The sequence below is a fragment of the Lycorma delicatula genome, chromosome 11 (genome assembly GCF_047948215.1).
Source record: "Lycorma delicatula isolate Av1 chromosome 11, ASM4794821v1, whole genome shotgun sequence".
Taxonomy (NCBI): Eukaryota; Metazoa; Arthropoda; class Insecta; order Hemiptera; family Fulgoridae; genus Lycorma; species Lycorma delicatula.
Window position 1 is genome coordinate 24,094,159 of NC_134465.1, and position 13,938 is coordinate 24,108,096.

General features: G+C 36.3%; 1 protein-coding gene across 4 annotated transcripts in view; it reads left to right on the forward strand.

Annotated features, from left to right (window-relative positions):
- LOC142332634 (uncharacterized) overlaps window positions 1–13,938 on the forward strand; it is a 323,090-nt gene that overhangs the window by 300,616 nt on the left and 8,536 nt on the right. For all 4 annotated transcript variants that reach the window (XM_075379240.1, XM_075379241.1, XM_075379242.1 and 1 more), the window contains 2 exons: window positions 3,899–3,985; window positions 10,606–10,683. In XM_075379240.1, coding sequence (XP_075235355.1) covers window positions 3,899–3,985; window positions 10,606–10,683 — 165 coding nt within the window. The remainder of the gene's footprint in view (window positions 1–3,898; window positions 3,986–10,605; window positions 10,684–13,938) is intronic.

Consider the following 13,938-nt stretch of genomic DNA (forward strand, 5'->3'; position numbering starts at 1 on the left):
AATGCTCCTGGAATAGTCGGAATACCTGTAAAATTACTGCGCAGTGCAGGTGAGGAAGCGATTGATAGATTATACAAACTGGTGTGTAATATTTTTGAAAAAGGGGAATTTCCCCTTTTAAATAAATTTCAGGGATACAGAGTAGCTGGACCGAAGGTGCCACTATAACGGAGAGGTATCTGTTGAGAGCCAGACTAAGGAATGATTCCTGAAAGAGGGCAGCAGCTCTTTCAGTAGTTGTTAAGGGCGTGAGTCAGAATGGCTTAACTGGCCATATCAACATCACTCAGTCCTCTGAGTACTGCGCAGCTGAAAGCAATGGAAAACTACAGCTGCTTTTTTGTCAAGAAAATGTGGCTCTCTGCATTTTCATATAGGAATGATGGAGGCGCCTTCCTTGGTAAAATATTCCGGAGGTAAACCAGTCCAGCGTTCGGATCTCCGGGTGGGGACTACTAAGGAAGGGGTTACCAGATTATTAAAAAATAACATTCTACGAGTCGGAGCGTGGAATGTTAGAAGCTTGAAAAAGGTTGGTAGGCTAGAAAATTTAAAAAGGGAAATGGGTAGGACAAATGTGGATATAGTAGGAATTAGTGAGGTTCGGTGGGAAGAGGAAGGCGACTTTTGGTCAGGTGATTTTAGAGTAATTAACTCAGCATCAAACAATGGGCAGGCAGGAGTAGGTTTTCATAATGAACAAGAAGATAGGGAAGAAAATAGAGTATTTCAAAACGCATAGCGATAGAATTATTGTAATAAGGATAAAATAAAAATCTAAACCGACAGCGACTGTTAACGTCTATATGCCTACAAGTGCCCATGATGATGATGAGGTAGAGTGTGTATACGAAGAGATTGATGAAGCAATTAAACACGTAAAAGGAGATGAAAATTTAATAATAGTTGGAGATTGGAATGCAAGAATTGGAAAAGGCAAGGAAGGAAATATAGTGGGTGAATACGGGCTGGGCAAAAGGAATGAAAGAGGGGACCGACTTATAGAGTTTTGCACGAAGTATAATTTGGTAATTGCAAACACCCAATTTAAAAATCATAATAGAAGAATGTACACTTGGAAAAAGCCAGGCGATACTGCAAGGTATCAGATAGATTATATCATGGTTAAGCAAAGATTTAGAAATCAACTCGTTGACTGCAAAACTTACGCTGGAGCAGACATTGATATCGACCATAATTTGGTGATAATGAAATGTAGATTGGGGTTTAAAAGCCTGAAGAAAAGGTGTCAGATGAATCGGTGGAATTTAGAGAAGCTTGAAGAACAGGAGGTAAAGAAGATTTTTGAGGAGGACATCGCAAGAGGTATGAGTAAAAAAGATAAGGTAGAAAATGTAGAAGAAGAATGGAAGAATGTTAAAAAGGAAATTCTTAAATCACCAGAAGCAAAATTAGGCAGAATAAAGAGAACTGGCAGAAAACCTTGGGTTTCAGACGATATATTGCAGCTGATGGATGAACGTAGAAAATATAAGAATGCTAGTGATGAAGAAAGTAAAAGGAACTATCGGCAATTAAGAAATGCTATAAACAGGAAGTGCAAACTGGCGAAAGAAGAGTGGATTAAAGAAAAGTGTTCAGAAGTTGAAAGAGAAATGAAGATTGGTAAAATAGACGGAGCATACAGGAAAGTTAAGGAAAATGTTGGGGTACATAAAATAAAATCTAATAATGTGTTAAAAAAAGATGGTACACCAATATATAATACGAAAGGTAAAGTTGAAAAATGGGTGGAATATATTGAAGAGTTATACGGAGGAAATGAATTAGAAAATAGTGTTATAGAGGAAGAAGAGGAAGTTGCGGAGGATGAAATGGTAGAAACAATACTGAGATCTGAATTTAAGAGAGCATTAAATGATTTAAATGGCAGAAAGGTTCCTGGAATAGACGGAATACCTGTAGAATTACTGCGCAGTGCAGGTGAGGAAGCGATTGATAGATTATACAAACTGGTGTGTAATATTTATGAAAAAGGGGAATTTCCATCTGACTTCAAAAAAAGTGTTATAGTCAGGATACCAAAGAAAGCAGGGGCAGATAAATGTGAAGCATACAGAACAATTAGTTTAACTAGTCATGCATCAAAAATCTTAACTAGAATTCTATACAGAAGAATAGAGAGGAGAGTGGAAGAAGTGTTAGGAGAAGACCAATTTGGTTTCAGGAAATGTATAAGGGCAAGGGAAGCAATTTTAGGCCTCAGATTAATAGTAGAAGGAAGATTAAAGAAAAACAAACCAACATACTTGACGTTTATAGACCTAGAAAAGGCATTCGATAACGTAGACTGGAATAAAATGTTCAGCATTTAAAAAAAATTAGGGTTCGAATACAGAGATAGAAGAACAATTGCTAACATGTACAGGAACCAAACAGCAACAGTAATAATTGAAGAACATAAGAAAGAAGCCGTAATAAGAAAGGGAGTTCACAAGGATGTTCTGTATCTCCATTACTTTTTAATCTTTACATGGAACTAGCAGTTAATGATGTTAAAGATCAATTTAGATTCGGAGTAACAGTAAAATATGAAAAGATAAAGATGCTACGATTTGCTGATGATATAGTAATTCTAGCCGAGAGTAAAAAGGATGTAGAAGAAACAATGAACGGCAATGATGAAGTGAAGAATAAAAATCAGATGGGTGGATAAAGTGACAAATGAAGAGGTATTGCGGCAAATAGATGAAGAAAGAACCATTTGGAAAAATATAATTAAAAGAAGAGACAGACTTATAGGCCACATACTAAGGCATCCTGGAATAGTCGCTTTAATATTGGAAGGACAGGTAGAAGCAAAAAATTGTTAGGCAGGCCACGTTTGGAATATGTAAAACAAATTGTTAGGGATGTAGGATGTAGAGGGTATACTGAAATGAAATGACCTGCACTAGATAGGGAATCTTGGAGAGCTGCATCAAACCAGTCAAATGACTGAAGACAAAAAAAAAAAAGATTAACTGGTATACAATTATTTGTCCTTTTACACCAAAATGAAGTTCAAAATCATTTTGTTCAATTGGAAAGGATCTTCTTACTAAACCTTTTGACATCAGATGGATGAGTGGGACTTCCCAAATTCAGGACTCTTAGAAGTAAAAATATAACAAATTGTGACAATCTCCTTTTGGGTATAACAAAAAAAAAAAAATTACCCATTTGCAAATTAAGGAATATGTATGGGTGAACATTTTTGTCAGAGACTCTTTATGAGTTTAAACATTCAACAAAGAACATAAATAAAAACGCACTTTGTGACTGATAAATTACGGATAATGGTAGAGCACATGAAGGTGTAATTTAAAGAACTATTATGTGCATAAAATTAAAAAAAGCTAAAGACAAACAATTCATGATTATTTCTTTGTATAAAAAAGAACTTTCTGCGTCATACTGTAGATATCTTGGTGCCACCATATTAATGTATTCGTCGCGTCTAATAAGATATTCTGTTTACAGAGTACATTTATCATGCAGTTACCGCTGATTCTAAACGAAATTTACTAGGTTTTGTCAGTTTTATCAACCCTATTCTCCATTTACCGCTGTGAATGAAGTTTCACCGCTATGATTAGTAGTAGCAATACTATTACTAATACTATTATAACTTTAAAAACTTATACTAAATCAATGGAATTCACCAGAAAAAAATAAAATAGAAAAGCAGGATCCTACAAAAATTCTCCAAATTTCAAACTGAACGTTGGACGAAGTCAGTTTCCATTAAAACAGATTTATTAATAAAAAATGTTCGTTAATCCTACACAGCTGTACCAACATCCGCAATACAGGAATAAGATTACCGTTTGGTGTGCTGTGTCATCGTATGGCATAATAGGACATAATTTTTTTTTAAGAGGATTTTATGTTGCAGGTACAAAAATGGTGAACTGAATAGTAAAGCAGGAAATACCTGTTTACCAGATCCATTAGAAGATGATTTGAAAGATCAAGATAGGTGGTAAGTTATATTTAAAACCAATTTATTTCTTATCATACTATGAGGAAAATTTCATTTTGTAGTTTTGAATTTTTATAATTCATATTTTAAGCTGACAATTTCTCTAAGTGTTCAAAAATATGAACATGTAGGGTTTTTAGTGAAAACAATTTATATGCCAGATTATTTAATATATGTATGCATCTATTTCAAGATCATCTATTCTGTTAATGCGAATGTGTATAGATGATAGCAATTATAATATTATACGTATATTACATTAAATAATCAAAATAAATGACGGTTTATAATGTCTCGTTTGCTTTTTATGAATTTCAATTTTTATTACTTTTTGTATAATTTTTGGTGTTAAATAAATATTTCCAGATTGTTGAAATAAGTAGTAGTCTATTAAATATAAATTTTTATATTACGTAAAAAAAGGTCTTTTACATCATTTTTCTCAATAATGATAAATAAAAATTATTGTAATATAAGAAAGAAGGAAAAAAAATATTGTATACAATTTTTTTAATATAGTTAAATTTTATAAAATTTATATTTTATATATTTTTAAATAGTTTCTTAAAATGATACTAATTATATTTAACTTAAGTTATTGTTAACATTAATATTGTTAACCTAAATATTATTATATATAACTGAATTTTTACGGGCATCGACTGCTAAGGTCATTAGCCCTCGTCACATTCTTAAAAAGAAATTATTATCTCCATCAGGATCGTCATATGTAAGGGTGTAAAGGGCCCTTACATTTTATTTAAAAACACAAACTTCACAATAAACATTAAAACATAAAAGACAAGGACAATCACAAACACTTACGGGGTGTAAAGGGCCCCAATATTAAAATTTGAGATAGGTTCTCAAAAGACCATGAAATTAAAATTAATCTTATCAATACCATATCTTTCTTTCTTTCTTCTACGAAGTCCCATTTACAGTTTGTTTAAGCACCCTCGGGGGGACCAGAACCGCCGTTGAGCAGTATATCAGTCGTGCCAGGGTGCCGTGGCAGTTGAATCCTTCTTATATCAGGCCATAGGCATGCACGGCGTACACCCATAGCCTCGCGCCCTCAATCCACCCTTGAGGGTCCCCCATGCCATCATCGGACACACCCCGACTCGCTGCTCTTGAATGCAGGTGAACCAAAATGGCCTAGGCAAGAGGGCTACCTCCCGTCACTATACGTGCCACGCTTCGAGACTCCCTTATATGTATATATAAAACTACCGCTTAGAGTATCTTTTACCACAGGTTTAAACTTCCATTTTATAGAATTTTAAGAAGGCTACTGGCGTGTAAAAATGCAACTAAATTTTCTTCATTTCCATTATCCAGATCAGCACTAATATTATTTGTAAGACGGAACCTCTTTCTTAGGTCCTCATATATGGTACACTCTTCTATTAGATGCTTGATTGTCAGTGTTTTATTACAAACACCGCACATTGGTCTCACTTCGCCGGTTAACAAATATAAACTTGTTAATCGCGTGTGACCGATTCTAAGTCTGGTCACCGCTACTTGTTCACGGCGAGTCAACTTAAAGTCGCTTTTCCATTTATAAGGAGAAGTTTTAACTGAGTTTAATTTTGTATTTAAACTCCTCCATTCAGCGTTCCACTTGTTTCTTACTATGTTTATTAGACGGTTTTTAACATCTGCCACTCTTACAGGAAATGCATCCAAGTCATCGCAGACTGTTGCATTTCTGGCAGCTTCGTCTGCGATTTCATTACCTGTAATACCAGCATGCCCTGGAGTCCATACAAATACGCATCGCTGTCCTCGTTGTTTTAGTACGTATAAAATGGACAGGATGTTTGCAATTAGGACATCCTTAATGTTCTTGTTCCGAATTGCGATGAGTGCACTTAATGAATCGGAACATATTAGCACTCTCTCTTCGCAATTGTGTTCAGTGTAGCGAAGAGCTTGCTGAATTGCAGTGAGTTCTGCCGTGTAGACACTGGCCACATCTGGCAGTATCCAAAAGTGGGCTTCTTCATTTACATATATCGAGCATCCAACACCATGTTCGGTTTTAGAACCGTCAGTATAAATTCTAATATGTTCTTCGTAAATACTGACGGTTGCTAAAAATTCCTGCTGGATGATCACTGCTGGTTTCTTTTTTATTTCTCCTTGAGAGAGATCCAAACTTGTATTTACCGCTGGCAAGAGCCATGGCGGTATTTCTCTAGTAGAAATTGCCTCTGGTATAATTGCCTCTAGTAGAAATTGTCTCTGGTATAGCAATTTCATATTTTCTTCCTAATTCGTGGTACCTAATTCCGGTTGGTCTGGAATAGGTAGCACGATGTTCATATACTGCAGCCATAGGATGATTCGTAAACAATTTATTATTTATATGAGCAGGGAAAGCCCATACATTTGCTGCATATCTTAACAAAAGGATCTCTCTTCTATAATGTAGTGGCATTATTCCGGCTTCAGACATCAGACTAGCCGCCGGACTTGTGCGGAAAGCGCCTGTTGCATATCTTATTCCGCTATTATGAACTACGTCTAACTTTCTTAAGTGCGACTTTCTAGCGGATGAATATACGATACATCCGTAGTCTAGTTTAGATTGAACCAATGCTTTATACAATCTCAATAATGTCTCTATTTCTGAGCCCCAATTTAAGTTCGATAAACATTTTATAATGTTTAGGGCTCTTTTGCATCTATCACTCAAGTCCTGTATATGTAATCCCCATGTAAGGGATTTATCCAATACTAGTCCTAAATACCTTACGCTGTCTTTATATTGTATTGGATTATCGTCAATTGTCAAAGCAGGACTTTGATGAGGAATTCTCTTCCTACAAATGTGTACACAGCACGTTTTTTCTGGTGAGAATTGGAATCCTGTATTCCTTGCAACTTCATTTAGAGCATTGATCGCTCGTTGCAATTTGTACCTCACCATAGCAGTCTTGTTGCTGGCATATACGATTGCCAGATCATCAACATAGACGCTTTTGCTGATTTCTACTGGAATGGCTAATATCAATTTATTATTGGCAATGGTAAACAAGGTACCGCTCAACGGCGAACCTTGCGGTATGCCATTTTCCAAGATTCTTTCACATGAATATTCATTGTTGACGCGTACTTGGAAGGTACGGTCATTCATGTAGTTGCTGAGCAGTATAGGCAGATTGCCACGAATGCCCCATTCATGTAACTGGAGCATTATACCATGACGCCAGGTCATATCGAAACCCTTCTGAAGATCAAAGAAGACTCCGACACAATGTTTCCTTTTAATAAAGCTGTTATATATAATGTCCTCTAAGCTGATCATTTGATCAGTAGTAGAATGGTATTGCCGAAAACCTGCTTGATACGGTGATATCAGGTTTTCTTTCCCCAAAACCCAGACGAGTCGATTATTAATCATTTTTTCCAATATTTTCCCCATAGCACACGTCAAAGAAATAGGACGGTAGCTATTGGGGTCTGTTAAATTTTTATTTTTCTTTGGTACTGGAACAACATAAGCTTTTTTCCACTGCAGCGGGTACGTTCCATCCCGCCATATTTTATTATAAAGTTCTAATAATCTACACTTTGCAGTGGTATTCAGCTGCCTGATCATATTATAGTGGATTTCATCCACACCAGCAGCTGTGTTACCTGCTTTTTCCAACGCTTTCGCGAATCCTTCCATTTTAAATAGTTCTTTATATGAGTAATTATAATCAGTTCCAAAATTTAGTAGACCTTCGTGTTCTTCTTTTTTGGTTCGAAAACCTTCCTCGTAGTTGGCCATTTTGCTGGCCTTTTCGAAATGATTGGATAACAGCTCTGCAATTTCATATGGAGTATCTTTTATTTCATCTTCATCTTGAAGGATAGTTATGGGAGCAAAATCATTACGCCCACAAATCGCCTTCACTTTCCTCCAAACATCTGATGCAGTAGTAGTTTTGTCGATGGATGACACGTATTGCTGCCAGGATCGTTTTTTGGAATCTATCATAAGACGTTTTGCATACGCCCTGTATTTCTTAAAGGCAACAAGATTTTCTACACTAGGACGCTTCTTAAAGGCGTTATACGCCCTTTTCTTTCTTTTTATAGCTTCACTTATTTCATCGTTCCACCATGGAACGGGTTTCTTTGTAAGTTTCCCAGATGTTTTGGGAATATATCTCGATGCCGACTCAATTATTGCATTTTTTATGGCGTCGACATCGTCTCCGATAACTCCAGTTGTTTCCGGGAGTATCGTTATAGCTGTGAAGCTCGTCCAGTCTGCCTTTTCAAATAACCATCTTTTACGGATGGGATATATTGTTCTTGTAACATCAGTTACAATTTCACCGGGAAATGATCGCTTCCATGCAGATCGTCTATAACATGGAAGCTGTACCTCGGTGCTATCGATCCGCTTATAAGTGCAAGATCTATACAGGACGTCGATCCATCTCTGACATTGAAAAAGGTTCCTGATCCGTCGTTTAAAATAATAAGTTCTGAATTCATCAGGAACCCTTCTAGTTCTCTTCCACGGGGATCTACTCGATCCGATCCCCAAAGAGAAATATGAGCGTTAAAGTCACCCACCAGTAAAACAGGTGGGGGAAGCTCGGAAATTAGTCTTGCTATGTCATCCTTATTCCAATCGTAATTCGGTAAGTATATGCTGCAGACAGTGACCTGGAGCGGACGCTTCATTCTAACGGCGACCGCTTGTAAGTTTGTGTTTAGAACAACCGCTTCGGTGGTAGCTCTAGTCGATGTTAATATAGCTACTCCACCTCTAACTCTTATATTTGGCGGTTGATCTCGCCGAAATATATTGAATCCTTTTAATTTAAAATTTTCATTTCGGCGGTAATGTGTCTCTTGCAGACATATACAGATTGGGTCTACATCATGTACCAAGCGTTGGAGCTCATGGATGTTTAAAAAAAACATCGATTGATGTTCCACTGTACTATCGACTCACTAATTTTTAATTAAATTATTGTCTGGGTTTTCCTTTCGGCCATCCTTTTTTTCGCTTCTTCTCCATGTTGCGAACAGCAGCATGCTCGCGGAGAAGGTCGTCGCCTGTAAGGCTTCCGGTCTCCGTGTCGGAGACCACCGAAGCCGCCGACGACGACGGACATGGATCGGCGCCGGTTTCAGGCGCCGATTGAGAGGCGGCAACCTGGCCACTCCCCGACACGGGGATAGCACCGGTCACCGCCTGATGGAGGGGGAACACTCGCCCCCCCTGTGTGATTTTTTGTGGCCTCTAAGGCTTAGAGGCCACTTCAGTTGCAGGAGGCTTGGGAGCCTCCATAACAGTCTCTGTAGGTATTTTCGTTTTCTTGTCATCAAGAATCTTACTAAGACGGACTTGGCATTCTGCTTTGGCGTCCGTATTCTTCAGAGCGAGAGCAGCTTTCGCTATTTTATCTTCGGGAGGAGGCTGTACTAATATCTTTGGCTTTATTGGATCTTTAATATTTAAAGATTTCATTTTATTGTCAATAATTCTTTTGCGTTGACAACTCCTCAACAATTTCTTGTTCCGTACAATTTAGAAGGTCCCGACAGACGACCACACCTCTTGAGGTGTTGAGCGTACAGTGGGGATCAACATGCACAGCCAGTTCTCCAATCTTTTTAAGCCCTAAAATCTTTTGAGACTGGACATCATTTACAGTCTCAACATGAAGTCCCATGAAGGTCTTCCTTATTTCTTTTACAGGGCCACCAGCGCATTTGGTTATCTCCCGAGCAATGAGAAAAGGACTCACCTTCGAAAAATTTCCATCCTCCTTGGTAATAACCAAATATTTAGGTTTTGGTGCATTATTGCTCTTGAAAAAAGCTTTTTGTAAGCTTTTTCTAGCCTCAATCTCTATCCTTTTAGTTTCCGCACTTTTTCTCCGTTTTGCCTCAGGCGAAACGGCTGGTTCTAAACGAGGGTGTTTGCGTGAACCCTCTGCCACGTTTGATTGTTCAACTTGCATGAACAATAAATCCCTTCTGTAGTAAGGCTAGCCGCCGGGGTACACCCCCACTCCAGGGCTACCAACCCTGGAGGTCCGTTCCGGTACTCCGGTGGAACCGGCATATGTCCTGGCAGAGAGCGGATGCGCAGTCTCTGCACTGACTCCAGGCCCTTACACACCGAGGCTTTCAGGGCTCCCATGCTCCGAACAACATGGGCACCTTAACTACATGCTTGCCATCGCGGGGGGCATGTGGACAACAAAAGGTCTCCGTTACACCTGCAAATAACTTCGACCGTAGCCGCCACATCGCCAGCTCTAAGTTTGGTATATGTCCACTTCCTAATCCATAAATTGTTCATATCCTGCAGGTGGCCAAAAAATCCAATCCATGAGGGGACCTGAAGGTGGAAACAGGTCAAAAGAAAAGCATATCCGAGGAATTTACTCGGAGCCCCGTTAGCCAGCTATATGTATTGTACATAAGTACGGCTGTTACCGCCCTGGACGTGGAACGTAGATGTTGTGTTCCGGACGTGGGGATTACCTACCTCAGGGTTATAAATTATTATTATTATTATTGCTCATAATTATTAATACCTTTTTTTTATTTTGCTTCTTTTAATTATTAAAAATACAAAAATTTAATTTCAGGAAAATTTATCAATGTTCAAATGTATTAAATGATAGTCAAATTCAAACACTATTTAATATACGAAAAAGATCATTCAAGTAAGTAATAATTTTATTAATTTAACTTTTTAATTACAATAGCCAGTATTATAACAATCGAATTAACAAAGCTAACAATATTGCTCTGAAATTTTAAAAAGATATTTTCATCATGAGAAAAAGCTTCTCTTTAAAAGTCTATGTCTTATAAAAAACTTAAAAGAATCGAAATATAAATAACAATAATAATAATTTTGTTATGGGCATGAATACCTATTAGATTTTTGCAAGATTACTATTTTCTAATTTTCTTGAGATAACTTTTATCTATACAACCTATAAAAGAGGCTTGCATTAAGTCGCGAACAGTTTAAATTGGAAGTTGAAATGATTTAAATTTTTGAACAAATGTTACGCTTTATATTTCGATTGTTAAGAGGGTCGATAATTATTTTTTTTCTTATTCAAATTCTAAAATCCCTAAATTACAGTTAAGCTTAATTTGCTATCGCTAAAATATAAATAGTTAGAAATTAAAAACAGCAAAAAGAGCCCCTTCTTTTTGTCTAAATTTTATTGTCTTTAATGTGAGATTAATGACTTTAATTTTAAAGTAAAACAAATTTTGAGGTATTGAAGTTTAGGGTAAATAGAAATTATTTGCTCTAAAATTAAATTATTTTAATTGAGCCAAATCCAATGATTTTAAAACACAAACTAAAATTTCCGTACGTGTGTCTACGGAAATAACGTAACTTTTTTTTGTTTTTCGATTAAGGGGTCTTTAAACTTTGACCTTTCGAAAATACTAGAAAGACAAAATATTTCGATTGCGCTATTTTCCCTTGTAAGTTATGCTGCTGCACCAGTAATAGATCTATAACCGAGAAAGTAGAAATAAAAATAGTGCGTAATATAGTGACTTTTTTTAATATCATGGGTATTAACGCTAATATTCCAGAACAGATAATTGAGTAAAATGACCATATCATTTATCAGTTGATACTGAATTTCCAAACACCTAATCTCATCGTTTATCTCAGTCAACGTAAAAAGTTTACAAAAACAAAACCGTTTGTCAATTCGTATGCCTTACAAACGAAAATCTGTGAATTAATAATTTTACCTCTATAATGTTGAAACTATCTATTACATGGAAATAACATTCTTTAAATTTATATTCTTACACTTTTAAATTAATAATTAATAAATTCTAATCACGAGTTAAATAATTATCATCATTGTTAAAATAAAAATATAAATATCTAAAATATAAATTGGTAAAATAAAATAGTTAATTAAAGTATTATAGAATAGGTTAATAAGTTTAATTATTTACGGTGTGAAATAATCGAGATTGCAATGGTAGGTGTTACAAGATGGTAAAGTAGGTATGAGAATTTATGTGAAAAAATAATAGATTTCTATGAATCTTCTTATCTTAATCTTCTACGAATTTTCTTGGGTATCTCTTCTGGTATTAGGACCAGAAATTTTATCATTACGGCAATTGAAATATTATCATATTATGGCATTCCGAACGTTGGCATATGGTATTGGAGACATAGATACGCAATGGATACAAACAGAATACAAAAGCTGCAGAAATGAAATTTTTCAGAGCAGTTATGAGATATTTCTGAGTTGATCAACTTAGAAATTTCGATATTCGAAATGAATTGGAAGTAACTAATATCCATGGCAGAATATAAAAGATACCGAGACAAATAAAAAAAATCATGTTGAAATGATGGAAAATGGTAGAATTCCAAAACAGGAATTCTAGTGTGGGTTAACCAAAGATAAGATGACAGAATTAGCAATGCTTGAACAGGCCGAAGGCCTAAACTGTGAAATGCAGAAGAAGAAGAAGACGATTTTTCTTTTTTCTTTTTATTATAACGACAAATCAGCTTTACAATCTGTTCAGTAAGATAATTGCACAATAAGTAAATAACATCAATTTGAACTAACATTAAGTAATCAGATACCCAGAAGCTAGTGACTCAACGATAACAACTAAATGAAAGAAATGAAATGGAAGAGCACTTCCAACAGCTAGATCATAAAGTCAACTAATTCAAACGACCATGTTATCCAATAAATTGTCCGCCAAATCATTCGGGTGCCGATCCAAACGATTTCATATCGTATGCTGACCAGTGAGATATCCTGCCAAACAGTTCGCAACTTAAGACAATTATAAATGGGGCTATTGATTATGTACCAGAGTATGTGTATCATTTTTCGCAGAATTTTTGTCTGGTAGCGTTCAAGTATGGCAATACTGGAATTTCACGCCGTACCCAACAACTCAAGCCCGTAAGTTCAAACAGTCTTCAAACCTGATTTATAAATCAATAATTTAGATTACACGGAAAATTGAGATCTATGTCTTATCAGCCAGTACACGTTTTTAAACTTGAAGTGCAACTGTTTCCTCTTAGTATTGATATATTTCGCCCAAGTAAGTCGTCGGTCAAGATGAAAACCCAAATATTTACATCATTGAGTTATATGAATAAGAACGTTGAAGATAGAAACAGGAAGACAGTGTTCCCTACGAAGGATGAACGTGACGTGCTTTGATTTTATTTGGTTATTTTTATCTTCTAACATGTAAGCCACGATTCAAGAAGAGTGATATAATCTTAAATAAAACGAGACGCAACAGACAATAAGAATAGCAGTATCATCAGCAAATGTTGCAACTGTGGTTTCTGTCGTAATTGGCAATCAGCAGTAAAAGAATATAGAGTATGGGTCCGAGAATGCTTCCTTGAAGTACTCCTGATTAAATAAGGAACAAATCCGTCAAAACCTCCCCATATTTAACCTGAAAAGACGTTCTAGGTAAGATTTTAGCACTACGTAGAAAACATGTTGTAAAATCGTTTGTTAATAGAGCAACCCTACATCCAAACTTACAAAATCCTGACTACATCAAGGAAAACGGTGAACACTACTGTTTCTCGTATAGAGCATGATTTATAACGTTAAAAATCCGGTTATCCTGCTCCAGAGCAGCATGTTGCTCCCTAAACCCAAATTCGTGAACCGGAATTTTATTGTTTACGAACTGTTTCAGTCTTCTCAAAAAGTGCCTTTCAAGCAGCTTAGAGAACATAGAAAGCATGCGGACAGGTCTACAAGACATTAAATTTGTCAGCTCTACACCTGGTTTTGCTGTCACAATTATCTTTTAAATTTTTCATGGACCAGGAAAATGACTAATTTGGACAATAGCATTAAAAATCAAAGTAACCAAGCGAATCGCATGGCGAGGTAGTGCCTGCAGAACCCGACCGGTAATCA